Genomic DNA, 14,326 nt, shown 5'->3' with positions numbered 1-14,326 from the left:
AATATAAATTACAGTGATCCTAGACTATACGCTCCACAATTAGTTTGAAAGATAAATACCTATGGCTATCTATATCTGTCCAGATAAGGGAGAGACAAATATTCATGAAACTGGTTATAAGATCAAACTAATTATCTGGCTTTATTTCTCATCAACAAGGCAAGTGAGTATGGTTTTATGTTAAACAAGTCAAGTGATAATGTGCCACCTTATCATTGATTCTCTCACAGTGAAGAATTCTGGAATACTTAATAGATTACTGCTGTGCTCAGAGGCAGGGGGTCCTATTACATGATCCCCATGCATATTCTATGACCTCTGATGAACCTGCAAATCATTGTGTACATAACCTCTCATCTATATAAATTAATTCATGATAGTAAAAGATAATACCCAATCCCCTTGTGCATTGTTAGACATGTTTAAAGGCTGTAAAGTGCACTAAGGCCGAAAGAATAGTAATTTTAAACATCCCCAAATAAATTAATAAATCTGTGAATATTACCTGAAATGGGGGTTGCGACTGTTGGCTGTATAGGATAGGCCTGCTGAACAAATGGCTTTATGCTGAAATAAACAATTGGGCAATGAGTTTAGATATTATTAAAAGATTTTTTTAAAAAAGAAAAACTTATCTTGGGTCCTGAGACAAATGCTGTCTAGAACATAAGCATTGCTTATTCTAAATGTACTTGAATAGCAAGGCTCCTTGTAGTCTTTGTATAAAACAGGACTGCTGGAAAATAATACTCATGGAATACATGAAAAGCTTGTGCGCTATTATTAGAAGACCGGGCTCAAAGCAAAGGAATACATTTCTTTGGGCCTCCACATTTGCAGATTTCACTTTTGTGGATTTGATTATTCACGGATTTGATTAATATGTGCTTTCTGGGAATCTTTATGTCCTCCAGTGTGATTCCATTGTCAACCTCTACTATAGAGATGTGCTAGAGGACCTAGAGATTCTTAGAGGGGACACATTTCTCCAGTGTGATTCAACCCCCAGAAAAAGTTGGCTGTAAAGTTGAGTGGGAGGATCTAGAGATTCCAAGAGAGGGGTTATCTCAGATGAAAAATGAGGATTTAAAAATTATTCATAGTTTTCCAATTTTGCGGGTGTCCTGAACCTTTAAAACAAGCAAATGTGGAGGAATGGCATGCAAACCCAAAGTGTTCAGAATACACATGCACACAAATCCAGAGTGTTTAAGCATTTCCATGTGTTAAAAATGTAAAGCAACAGGGATCTTCTCCTGTTGACTGGCAAATGCAGGCTGGAATACTGATCTAACCTAGAGTCACTGAAGGCTGTGACCTCAGTTCTCCTAACAGCTGCTCATACTGTACTAATGAGGATGGTCAAGTCAGTATCCAGGTCCATAGGTCAAATAAAGACATTGTACAAAACTGGGCTAGGAAATCCATACCATTCCACCAAGTGACCCTAGGGATGTTTGGTCATGACCTCCTGCCATCACCATAACATGCACTGTGGTTGGGGGCAGTCCTCAAGACGGCACACATATGCTCAACTTCTCTCATTACATTCATTTACTCATTTATTGGCTGTTTTTCTGTAATGTTCTAATACAGAGCTGCATATGGAGACAAAGCCCTTTAACTCTAAATATTAAACCTACCATAAGAGCAAAAAATATCCCAATTTCAATTACAACTAGTTTGGTCATGACCAAAAGAAATGCTAAATGCATACTGAGAAATATCTAGTTTTTATTCTTAAACTAGCAAGTGGAGTGGAATTATCTTTGTACTAGTGGGATCTAAGCTTACTCATTTAACCTCAAGTGCCTTCAAAAACTGCAGTTCTTCTAACTCCAGAAGGGAAGCAGTTCTCATTGAGATTAGATCACATACATATAAAAATTGGGGCAAATTCTGAAAAGCCTGATTTCACCCATTGAACAAAATGACCTTTGATCTCTGCATGGTCTACTGCAACCAACCATTGTGATTTCAAGGCAATGTGAGGTTGTAGAAGGGCAAGAAATGCCTTGTAATATCTCTATACAGGGTTGTATTTAAGGAACTTATTTTTATAGAGAGAAAAAACTGCTGTACAAAAGTCTAATTTATTTTGTTCCATTTGCTCATTACTTGCCTTCAGTTACAACCTCTGATACTGACTCCTGTTGGCGAACTGCATACTATTTTAGATATATGGGTATTTAAATAAGTACACCATTGTATATATACTGGTGCAAATATACAGCTTTGGAAACATAGTAGTATGTTTTTCCCCAGACTTACTCTTGTGAAGATCCAGGCTGTCCTGTTTGTATCATCCCTGGCCAAAACTAGATGGGGGAAAAAAGAAAAAGAAATGAAAAACACCAGTCCCCCATTGTTTTCTTTAAGAGCACATTTCCTCTGCTATTTTTCACCAAACAATTTTATAACAGGAAAGGAAAATACATTTTATGCATAAATTAATTGATCTAGACTTCATTTCCTGCCAATCATTGTTCTGAAATGTATTTTTTATTGCAGTCAATTAACTTACACCAGGTGCTCCAGGAAACGTAGGACGGGGAATTCCTGGCAGGCCCAACTTATTGTGAATCGCTGTTGCAGATACTATTTGAGCTGATGACATGGCTGCCATGTGTTGAAGTGCTTTGTCCTTTGCGGTCTGATCCTTTAATATGACAATTACAAAGTAATCATTAATGAACTGGACACAACAAATCACGCTGAGCAAGCGCAGCTAGAAAGCGCATGAGCTAAAATTAAAAAGGCTCAGGAAATGTGCAAAATAAAAGCATACCGTGCAGAAAAATGTAGTATGGGGGCTCATGTGCACTCAGATTGTGTGAAGGCAAAGTTCTCAATTATTGTGAATCAATTTCACTATGAATGCTATAGGTAAAGGTAAAGGTTTCCCCTGATGTTAAGTCCAGTCATGTCTGACTCTGGGGGTTGGTGCTCACCTCCATTTCTAAGCCGAAGAGCCGGCGTTGTCCGTAGACACCTCCAAGGTCATGTGGCCGGCATGACTGCATGGAGCACCATTACCAATTGATCTACTATGTTTTCGAACTGCTAGGTTGGCAGGAGCTGGAGCTAACAGCGGCCGCTCATGCCGCTCCCGGGATTTGAACCTGGGACCTTTCGGTCTCCAGCTCAGTGCTTTAATGCACTTCGCCACCGGGGCGCCTTATGCTATGTTCTATAGCAAAACAGTAGGAAGCCAACTGGATCTTAGTTGGAAACTAAAATGAAACTTTAGATTTTTCACAAGCAGAAAAGATCCTGAACCATTATTTCCTGAACTTCAATCCAAGCTGGAGAACAAGAACATCAGATCACTAATGATTGAACATAAGTAGTAATAAGAGCAAGAAGTAGGACTAATGACTCTGATGGTGAAATTGACACCATCCAGTCAAGTGAAGTACTGCAAAATCCTGTTGATTTAAGTGTGAGAGATTTAAATAGGTTCTTAACTCCTACATTGAAATCCATAGGAATTAGAAGTTCCATAAGATTTAGAAAACCAAAGGGAGATGCGGGTAATACATTTATTGTTGTTGTTGTCACAATCATCAGACTGGACAGTGTGCTAAATGGCCTAGCCTGCCACATGGGGACACCTGGAATAAATTGCCATATCTATTCAGTGATGGTTCTAATTTAGCAGTGGAGTATATTGGAATGTACGAGGAGAGAGCTAATTCAGTGAAGAATTCTTAAAGGCAGATTGAAGGAAATAGGATTCTCCCATTATAAATGTCAACAATACTGTGCCACTGCAAATACACATTTAAGGTATGTTTTCAAGATGTATTGTTCCTGAACTTTGGGCAGACTAAATTTCTGGAGGTAGACAACCATGTTCTTTTGAGCAGGGAAGGGCAGCCAACTACATCTTAAACAGGATAGATCCATCTAAAGGCAATGGGAGCAAACAACCCCCGAGAGTTCAACTAAGGGGGTCCAGATGGGGATTCTAGGAGTTTTAGTCCAAAAGGCTTTGTTCAACTATGGATTGGTTACAGCCTCAGACCAGTAAATCACAATAGAACAAAACAGAATACAACAGAACAAGGAAGTGACCTCGGCAATTGACACAATTGTTCCAAAACGTCCTTTACTTGAAAAAAAAGCATGAGTAAGGGTCCATTTTAGACTGTATTTTCAGTCCTTCTTTTAAATCAGCTTAATCTCATTGAGTGTAGCTGTTCTAGGAAAAGAGCTATTTCATTCTAGACCACAGACTGCTGAAGAGGAACCCTCAGAAAAGTGCCATCCGAAGTTTAGTAAACACTTTGCATAGAAAACTGCTCAGATTTGTTCTGATCTGGACCTCATATTGAAGTAGAACCTGGGAAAGTAATTGAGGCATTTAGTTGTCCAGGTTTGATGCATGCATTTCAGTTGGTTTAACGTGATGATGTGAACACATTGCTTGGATGACCACTCCCAGCAGCTTGTCTGTCAGACTTGTATCCACTCTAATTAAAGCTGCCAGGAGTAAACTGGCTAATTGGGTTGTGGAGGCTACTTTTAAAAAATGATGTTCCAACTTCTCTACAGAAGCAATTGTAAGAGCTTTGTTGTAAAAATCTTCATTGGACCCCACCTCCCAAGGTAAATGTTAGCCTGTTCCCAATCTCCCCTTTCCAAGTAAGTTCCAAGAGGAATGAATAGTAACACAACTCCAGGCTTTCTTGGATTAAATGGGGTACCTGGATCCTTTCCAATCTGTGTTCATGCCTGATATTGGAGAAGAAACAGCTTGGGTCACCTTGGAGAATGATCTGCGCCAGGAATTGGATGGGGGACAAATCTTTATTGGCCCTCCTAGGTCATTTGGCTGATGAGGGACTTGGGGACATTGCTTTGCAGTGGTTCCAGTTTTTCTTAAAGAACATTCTCAGGCCCATTCTACACTGTCCATTCAATGCAGTTTCAATATCGAACAAAGTAGTTTCACTGTGAAAATAATTATATAGGAAACAACACAAATTACAGAACACTGGCACACATTAAGGGTTTTCTTTCACATGCTCTTGTGAGAGTTTGTCTGGTGGTTTCCGGGTGAAGTTAGTTTCGAACTGCATTAAATGGTCAGTGTAGATGAGGCCCCAGAGAAGGGTGCTGGGGGAAGTGTGTTCATCCTTTTGGGCATTAGACTACAGAATCCTACAGGTGTCAGTACTGCTTTTCAATATTTCCATGAAGCTGCTGGGAGACGTCATCCAGAGCTTTGAGGTTTGGTGTCACTAGTATGCTGATAATATCAGATCTATGTCTTTTTTACGATGTATGCCAAAGAGTCCATGGCAGATCAATTGTTGTGGGATACAGTAAGGAGCTGGCTGTGGAAAAACAGATAAAGGCTTAATGCAGATAAAATGGAAGTGCTGCTGGTCAGTAGGAGAAGCTGAGATTGAAACCACAGCCTGTTCTGGATAGGGTTGCACTTCCTCTGGAACATCTGGTTCATAGCTTGGGTGTGGTTTTGGATCTAATGTGTTCTTGGAAAGCCAGATCATTGCACTGGCCATTAGTGCTTTTGCCCAGTTTGTATCAGCTGTTCCCTTTCTTGGGGAAAACAGATCTGGCCACTGTGGTTCATGCCTTATTACCTCCTGATTAGACTACTGTAATGTGCTCTATATAGGGCTGCTGCTAAAAAGTGTTTGGAAGCTATAGCTATAGGAAAAGGCAGTAACTAGACTGTAACTAGGTGTCAGGTGAATATTGTAGAATATATACCACCAGTCCTGAAAGAACTGCACTGGCTTCCATTTGCTTCTGAACTCAATTCAAGGTATTGATTTTGACCTACAAAGCACTAAACAACTTGGGGGCAAAATATCTGAAAGGCCACCTTCTCCCATATGAGCCCGCCAGAAAATTGAAATCTTCAGAGGAGGTCCTGTTGCATGTCCCAACACATCATGAAGCTAGGTTTGTGGGTACATGTAGCAGAATTTCCTCTGTAGCAGCCCCTTGACTGTAGAACCCCTCACCAAATAGGTTAGGCTGGCCTCATTCAGCTGGCAGACAAAACAGTGCCATTTCATGTGGCTTTTAGTGTTTAAAAAGGCTCTTTTAACTTTTTCAAAAATGGGTTCTATGATTGATTTTAGACTGCTTTAAAGGAGTTTTTAAAAAGAATTTATTGTTTCAAAATGTTTTTATCTTTGTAATGTCTTAATTGGGTTTTTAAATTTTTTTCAGTGCCTTGGAAAACCCTATGGGCTAGGAGGCCATACAAAATAAATACTGGCAAATTAACTGGCAAGCGGACAGCCTGAACTGAGAACATAGCATATTGCTAAAAGCTACAACAGCTCTCATCCTACTAGGGTCCTAATCCAGATCATCCCCTTTGGATTTATTTGAAGTAAAAAAAGTAGTTAAACAAGCAGGTTGTTTCTTAATTATAAATGAAGCCATATTACATTCTTCCAAATCTTTTAATAGAACTATCCTGTGGTTGCGGGCTATGGACAAAATTGAGGGAAGTGATGCAATTTAAGTGCCCATTTAACATCATGTACTTCCTCATTTGGAAAAACAATTGTTCATTACAGGAAATGCTAAACTTTGAGTGTAAGATGTAATATAAATAAAGAAACACAAGCACTAAGAGCAGATTCATTGCTACAAGCAAAGTTGCAAGCATGCTGGCCAGGAATTGCATGCCATCCAATATGGTAAATAAAGTCACACACATATTCCCTGAAAAGCCCATAACATAGTAATAAGAAGGTATGCAGCTCTTTCATTTGAACAGCTTATTTAGAAACAGCACAGGCTAACAATACAATTAAAGCTGGCTAAAACAAAAAGTAAAAGAAAGTATCTGCCAAGCACAGCTGAAGGACATAATGCTTGCTTTACTGAAAAATACTTACCATGCTTGTTACCTGGGTGTAACAATAAAGAGTTTGTTAAAAGGCTTCTATATGGGTGCAATTTATCAGAAAAATATGCTACAGCACAATTAAAAATGGAAGAGTTTCTTGCTAATTTAAGACGGGTTAGGAATTTTCACCAAGGAACTGATTCATCAAGATAATAAAAGAATGAAGTCTGACCATGTCTATCATGCTGATAAAATTAAATGTCTAATTTGGCAACTTTCAGTTTTCCACCTGCTTGGAAACCTGTGAAAATGTCTGTATTACATACTCAAGATCTTAGCTATTTGAAGTTGGATTACTGGGGGTCTGGCAGCAGAGGGAGCACCTGCTTCCAGTAGTGTTGTCTTCTCCACCTTGTGCAGAATGCAAGGCAGAAACCTGATCAGGTGTTAATGCTTACAGAAGCTACATTAACACCTGTGGAGCCATCTGCTCCTACAAAGTGGTCAGAGAACTGGCTGAGAGGAGCATGGCTGCTGAAGAAACTATACTTTTAGAAGAAGCAGCAGGGGTGAAAGAGACTAAGAAATCTACTTAGACAAAAGATTAACTTGTGCAACCTGATCTATTTTTGGTTTCTAAACCTTTGGATCTCATGTTATTATTCTGAATGATTAGGAAGGAATTTTGTTTGGGTAGGGGAGAGTATGTTCTTTCTAAGGCAAGTTTGAAATAAGAAGGTCATGGTATGGCTGTCATTCATCCCGATGATATCACAACCAGAGCCTACAAAGTACAGCATTTTGAGTGTCTGGGCTGAGCTAGATGCTTCCATGTCAACAACCAGGCTTGGAGTCAGAGCTGCTGCTTTGTAAGGAGACTGGTCAATAGAAGAAAAGCAAAGCCAGATATTCTGCGCCTGATGAGAGATTTGGGACATATGCAACAGTTCTAAGTATCTTCACCACGCTATGCCTCTATACACTATGGCACTGGGTTCAGTTACAGTGCTCTCTTCGTGAAGCCACTCTTCCTCCAGTTCAATTATTTTAGGCTCTCCTTCTGAGATCTAGGTTCTACCTGAAAACAGTGCTGTTCAGTTGGTTATTATTACTTTATTATTATTAGAAAGGTCAAAAATGGGTCTAGTGATCCCCCCCAATATGCTGTTCCTGCCCATTCAGTCCCTGACTTTGCAGGGTTGAGCAGCAAAGTATGAAGTGAGACTCCAATCAGGTTAACTTGAATGGGAGTAGATGCCTCAAGCAATTGCAATTGCTTGCCACTCACTTTGGGAAGGCTGGGCTCCGAAGAGGGCATATCAGCACATGAAGCCCCATGCTCTTTACCCCCTCTGGCATGCTCCTTTCAGGCTTAACAAATGAAGTACCTCACTCTCTTAAATAGGGATGTTAACCCAAAAATAGTTCCTGCGTTTAGAAATGTATCCACTTAGGAAGGATGTTTCATTAAGAAAAACTCCTTATTTTTGGAAATTGGCTGTCTAGCTTGTATTTCTAAACAATTTCTTGCCTGAAGTGACTTCTGCCAAAGTGTGCCTTGTTTCTTTCAGCACCCCTGATAATCCACTGTAATCTGGATTATACAGTGAATGTGCAAATGAGTTGATGCATAAAGGATCCTAACATATTGCTGAGAAAGGATGAGAACAGGTAGCATCCAGGTCTCCACTAGTCTATGGTCTTATTATCATTTCATCTCTACATAATGAAAAAATAGTTACTTCATCCTTATTCTCCTTCTCCATCCAATATGCAACTATTTCTGGAGTAACTCATAACAACTGATTAATCATGTATTAAAATGCTTCGTGACAGTTTGAACAGCAAGTGGAGAAGACTACATCCAATTAAAACTGGATGGGGAATTTAGGCAGGCAGATTAGCAGTAATTACCTAAACTGGAATTTGGCCAAGATACATGACTTAACACTCGTATTCTCCACCTCTGAGTACACTGGGATCTTTAATGAACGCAAGTGATCAAGACCTTGACTGCCTAAGAAAATAAGAGTCTCTTTCCACTGTCAGTTATGCTGCAGTAAATATGAAACAGCTTAATTGGAGTCAAATGAAATTATCCAATCAGTAGTGCAAATGTGAACAGAAATTCAGCTTACATGGATGTACTCTGAAAGAATACTGGTACCAGTACTGCTGTAGTGTTATTTCTTGTAGCTTAAAGTGTTCCTTGGTTGTCTGTCTTCTGGTAATGGTCTTTTGACCTAACTGTTTAGATTTTAAATTGTAGAATAAACCAGCATTTTCTCCTAACAAAGGTGTCAGAGCAATCCTTGAAAAAGACTAGTTTTTGCTCTTTAAATTCAGAGCTCAATAATGTTAATTTTTTAAAAAAATATGATCTGAATAGCATTTTTTATGTAGGGACTCACAGGTCAGTGAAATGGATGGCAAAATAGAGGGATTCGAGAAATTATATTTGGTTTATATGGTAGCCTAGCCATAGCCAAGCAAAATGGAGGAAGCAACAGGAAGGCCTATAAAGCCCCTGGTGTCTTGACTTCAAGCATACTGCCTCTGCGAAAGGAAAATAGCCACAGATGATAGCCATTGATAGATATTCCATGCATGTGTCTAATTTCTTTTGAAAGCCACCATAACACTCTATGGGAGTGAATTCCACATGAAAATGATACACTTTGTGATGAACTTGTTTTTTCTGTCGTATAATATTGTGTTGTGTGTCCTGAATCTGCTATAGCAATTTCATTGATTGATTTAGAATTATGAAACAAGAAGTATTTTTTCTCTATGCCAATGTCCATATGTTGTAATTTTATGAACCTCTTTTAGAGTTCTCTTTCACTATCATGTTTTACTAAACTTCACTCACAGCTCTGAACATTTTGATGCTTTACTCAAAGGAAATTTGTTGTGGAGGCCATTCAAGAATAGTAAGATTTATTACATTTAGGAAAACGTCATATAAATAAACATATATTTTAATGAATCAGACCTCTGGGGTTTGAATGTGTTTCCGAAACAATGAAATAATGTCCATAGTCAATGCAACTCATTCCGTTTTTTTAAAAATCAGAGACAAAACATGTTGAAATTTTATAGGCCAAGAAAAACAGGAAATTTGGTCACAATCTGTTAAAAACCATTTTACTTGGAAATATTTCAATAAGGTCAAGATTTTTCAAAAGTAAATTATTTTGCATCCCTGGGGTATTACATAAAAATATATCCTAAGTATAATTAAAAGAATATAACATGATTTTAAAGAATCGAAAATCATAGTATTATGCAATTTCATTAACATTAACACAGAAACCTATCAGAATATAACTTTTAAAATATAATGCAAAACCAGAGAAACTGCAATTTGCTGCTAAAATGGCTTTTTACAGTAAAGCACAAAAAGCAAAATAGTTTCCTAATATGTAATTCTGCAAAAACTATTTCTGGTCACATATTATATTGATTTGAATAACCTTTGAAATTATTTTCTGTATTTTTTTGTAAAAGATAAACAAACCATGGAAGCCTACGATTGTTCTGGACAAAAGACAGTTGAATAATTGTAGCCATGATCTCCAATTTGCTTATTATTAGAGAAGGCAGTAGTAAATACAAAAGCTGGCTATTTCAGCCAGGCAATAGCTAATGCTAAAAAGAGAATGCACATTCAAAGCTCTCCCAACTTGCTGCCTAATGAGGAGCAATTAATCCATCTTATTGTATTTCAAAATGGAGAAGACTCCATTCACATCAAAGGGAATTTTTTCAAGGCTTTTATCATTGTTCATTTTTTAAAAGAGAAGCCATACAGAGCTATCTTTGGCATCCTAACTGTCAACAGTATCTTCTTATTACATGCAGACTATGTGGAATGTACACTAATGGATTTTAAAGTATTGCACACATGTGAGTTGTAGACATTTTTTAATTTTTGGCTTCCCTTAATTAATTCTAAAACCATATGCTAATAAACACTGGGAAACAAATTTAAAGATTCAGTTATTTCTATGATAAAATTGCTCAGTTATCTGTACATCTGCTCCTATGTTTGGAGGGGGAACATGTGAGGGGTTTTGCCTTCAAAATATGAAACTGGTTCACAGTTTGGGAAAATAAAATGTTATGGCACACCAATGCAAAAAGAGAAGCTGCAGCATTTCCAAGAGAGAAGAAATAGCAAGAATAAAAAAATATTATTGGGAATGCTTAAGAACATTTAGAGAACATTTTCAAAGCTGAATCAGAAAGTATAAACCTTTCCATAGATAGATCTATATTTGGAATAATCAAGTGCTTCTACTATGCCATATGTCCAGCAGAGTTGTGACACCAATTTTTCAAAAATGGTCAGTTTGTATGTTCTTAATGGTTCAGTCAGACTACAGCCTTCATTAGCCAGATAACAAATCAGTTATCGTTTAATTACAACAAATAGCTTTGAACTTGCTAGGGGAGGCAAACCAGAATTACTCATTCACATGCCACCCTAAACATGGATGGAGGCTTGCGAGGTTACCCATCCACATTTGCTGGAGTTGGGGGCACAGAACTTCTGTGAAAGAGAAACAACACAAATAAAAAATGATTCCCAGAAAGAACATTTTAAATCAAATCCATAAATAATCAAATGCAAAACCAGCAAATGTGGAGGGATGACTAATTTGAAAATTGTGGGTAGCCTTTTACAGGTTTAGATATTGTATGTTATTATATATCATTTATATGTTATAGCTTGTTAGGCTAACATGGATTGCAAGCAAACAATTACAGTTTATTATATGGTATTTTTTATCAGAGTGACATGTTTCAGCTTCTACCTTCTTTACTTGCTGAACATAAAAAGTGAGCTGCATCCAAGGTGGCAGTTTAGAAAATTCTATTAGCAGATGAGAGGTTAGGGATTGAAGGGCTTTTAGAGACAAGAAGGGGCTTCAAGGGACACAAAAGTGAGATTGGGGGCTCTGTCAGTCCAGAGGCTGTACTTTCCCCATCCTTGTCCTATAGTGATTGGACAATGTACACAGTGAAGTTAAATAACAGGAACTATATTCAATGCATGGGATTCCTATTTGTAACATTTTAGTATGTATCTTCACTAGTGACAGCATTACTCATTTTTGTCACCATGCTGGGCAGCTGCTATATTATTTACCCAAAATGTCTTTCTTCTCACTTCTTCTGCTACAGACCATTCACTATACAGACCTCTCTGCATAAGTACCAGGCAAGAAAGGAAAGGGTGAAGTGATGTTGGCTGAAGCCCTTCATCCAGGGACTCACTAGTGCTGAGGGATATGGTTGTACTTCTCACATCATTTAGCCTGTTGAGGCTAGCAATGTAAGGACGGGATTGGGATCTGGCCTATTCTCCATCAGTTCTTTAGTAATCAAGTATCTGATTTTCAGTCACAAAAATACTGAGGAATGCATGTGTTGTTGTTTCAGGAGAGTGATTCCCATGTTATGCTTGTAGATAAGAAAACTACCATTTCTCACATGAAGAAACTAACAGTAATGGCACAAACACAATGCATGAAGAGAGAAGTCATCAAACTGAAGATAACCCCTTGACATAAATGCTTCATATTATTGTAACAGAAAATATTTCTAAATGGGGAGACATCCTTTGACAGCTACAATCTTCAAAATAAACCAAGTGATCTCCAAGTGCAAAGTCATAAGTCAAAAACCAGCTTATACAATTAATACAATAGTACAAGAGAGCAACTCAATGGCAAATGCTCTGGAGCAGGGAGATTACAGTTTGACGTTGTTTTTTCCTTAACCCTCAAATATAGACAACAAAATAAAACATTTTCTTTTATTGCCTCTTTGTTTTATGTTCTTTTTTCCATCATTTATTGGCCATCTCTGCTTTATCACCTTGACAAAGAAGGCAAATTTAGTTATGGAATTGCAGATTCACAGAAATTCCAGCAATATTTCATCTTTTGTTTTTAGGGTTACAAAATACTTACAACACTCTGCCAGAATCTTGGCTGGTATATCAAAAGATCTATTAGGGGATGCTCCCTAGAAGAATCAGTCTGTGAAGGAATATCTGTTTTCAGTACTCTGAGTAGCAGGTAGTTTCCTGTCTGACCTGCTCAATAAATTTATAACCATCACCAGTTTTGGGAAAGGCTAGGAACAATTACTTTATGTTTTTCTTGCCTATTCAAAGAGTAAGACTCTTTGTTGAATAAAATGATACTAAAAATGTAATAGCCACACAGACCACAGCCCAATCTAGTACAGAACCCTGCTTTCACAGTAGCTGAGTAGTTTATTTATTTATTTATTACATCACTTCTACCCCACCCTTCTCACCCATCAGGGGACTCAGGGCGGCTTACAATATAAACATATATACAGTAGAGTCTCACTTATCCAAGCTAAACGGGCCGGCAGAAGCTCGGATAAGCGAATATCTTGGATAATAAGGAGGGATTAAGGAAAAGTATCTTAAACATCAAATTAGGTTATGATTTTACAAATTAAGCATCAAAACATCATGTTATACAACAAATTTTGACAGAAAAAGTAGTTCAACACGCAGTAATTTTATGTTGTAATTACTGTATTTACGAATTTAGCACCAAAATATCATGATATATCGAAAACATTGACTACAAAAATAGCTTGGATAATCCAGAAGCTTGGATAAGCGAAGTTTGGATAAGTGAGACTCTACTGTATATATAAAATCCATCGAGATTAAAAATTACAATAAAATTAAGAATATACACTAAAATATACATAATTATACATTTAAATATACATTTAAGGCGCTTTCCATGTCCAGGTGGGGTCTGTCAGTAGGTCATATATTCATATCTCATTTTTGCTGCTACTCATGCTCAAATGCCTGGTCCCATAACCATGTTTTTGTTCTCTTTCGGAAAGAAAGGAGGGAGGGAGCCTGGCTGTGGGAGGCCTCTCAACAGGACATGAATGCAACAATATCCTCCATCTCATGCTCCCTGGCAACTGCCTCTAATATGGAAGTGATATATTACCATCTTAACAGATAGGCAACAATGGTCCTATCCTATGTGAATTTATTTAATCCCCTTTTGAAACAATCCAGGTTGGCAAACATCCCTTTAGCTTGTGGCAGTAAAATCCACTATTTGGTTATTTTCTTTTATCAGTCATGAATCTCGCACCACTGACTTTGGCAATGACTCTTTCCAGCAGGGTTGGGAACTATTTCCCTAAAAGGTTTGGAGGGCTGGCCCCTTCTCAAGAAGCTTATTTAATCTGAATTAAATTTCTGAAGTGGTTGTAAAGAGATTTTATAGGAAGAGGAGAACACTTCCCATTGCACTGGATCCCGATGTTGCATTAGCAGGTATCCATCACTGGAAACAATTTTTAGTTCGTACCCTACAGTATATACTCATGTAAAAATCTAGAAATTTTAGTAAAAAATCAGCCCCCAATAAACTAGGTCAACTTATCCATGGATCTATGTAAGGC

General features: G+C 37.9%; 1 protein-coding gene and 1 long non-coding RNA gene across 8 annotated transcripts in view; one reads left to right on the top strand and one right to left on the bottom strand.

Moving 5' to 3' along the window:
* The window catches only part of LOC107983193 (uncharacterized), a 32,639-nt gene extending 25,610 nt beyond the window's left edge, over nucleotides 1–7,029 (top strand). The window contains exon 6 of the long non-coding RNA XR_010001950.1: nucleotides 6,211–7,029. This is a non-coding gene — a long non-coding RNA (uncharacterized LOC107983193). The remainder of the gene's footprint in view (nucleotides 1–6,210) is intronic.
* The window catches only part of tead1 (TEA domain transcription factor 1), a 245,724-nt gene that overhangs the window by 56,566 nt on the left and 174,832 nt on the right, over nucleotides 1–14,326 (bottom strand). For 4 of the 7 annotated variants that reach the window (XM_008115947.3, XM_008115953.3, XM_062967709.1 and 1 more), the window contains 4 exons: nucleotides 6,891–6,902; nucleotides 2,525–2,659; nucleotides 2,272–2,318; nucleotides 506–567 (listed from right to left, as the gene is read on the bottom strand). In XM_008115947.3, coding sequence (XP_008114154.1) covers nucleotides 506–567; nucleotides 2,272–2,318; nucleotides 2,525–2,659; nucleotides 6,891–6,902 — 256 coding nt within the window. The remainder of the gene's footprint in view (nucleotides 1–505; nucleotides 568–2,271; nucleotides 2,319–2,524; nucleotides 2,660–6,890; nucleotides 6,903–14,326) is intronic. The other 3 variants (XM_008115952.3, XM_008115956.3, XM_008115955.3) reach the window with 1 other exon arrangement.

Source organism: Anolis carolinensis, chromosome 1, assembly GCF_035594765.1.
Source record: "Anolis carolinensis isolate JA03-04 chromosome 1, rAnoCar3.1.pri, whole genome shotgun sequence".
In the NCBI taxonomy this organism is placed as follows: Eukaryota; Metazoa; Chordata; class Lepidosauria; order Squamata; family Dactyloidae; genus Anolis; species Anolis carolinensis.
Note: the sequence above shows the minus strand (reverse complement) of the source record. Positions and strands in the feature narration are given on the sequence as shown.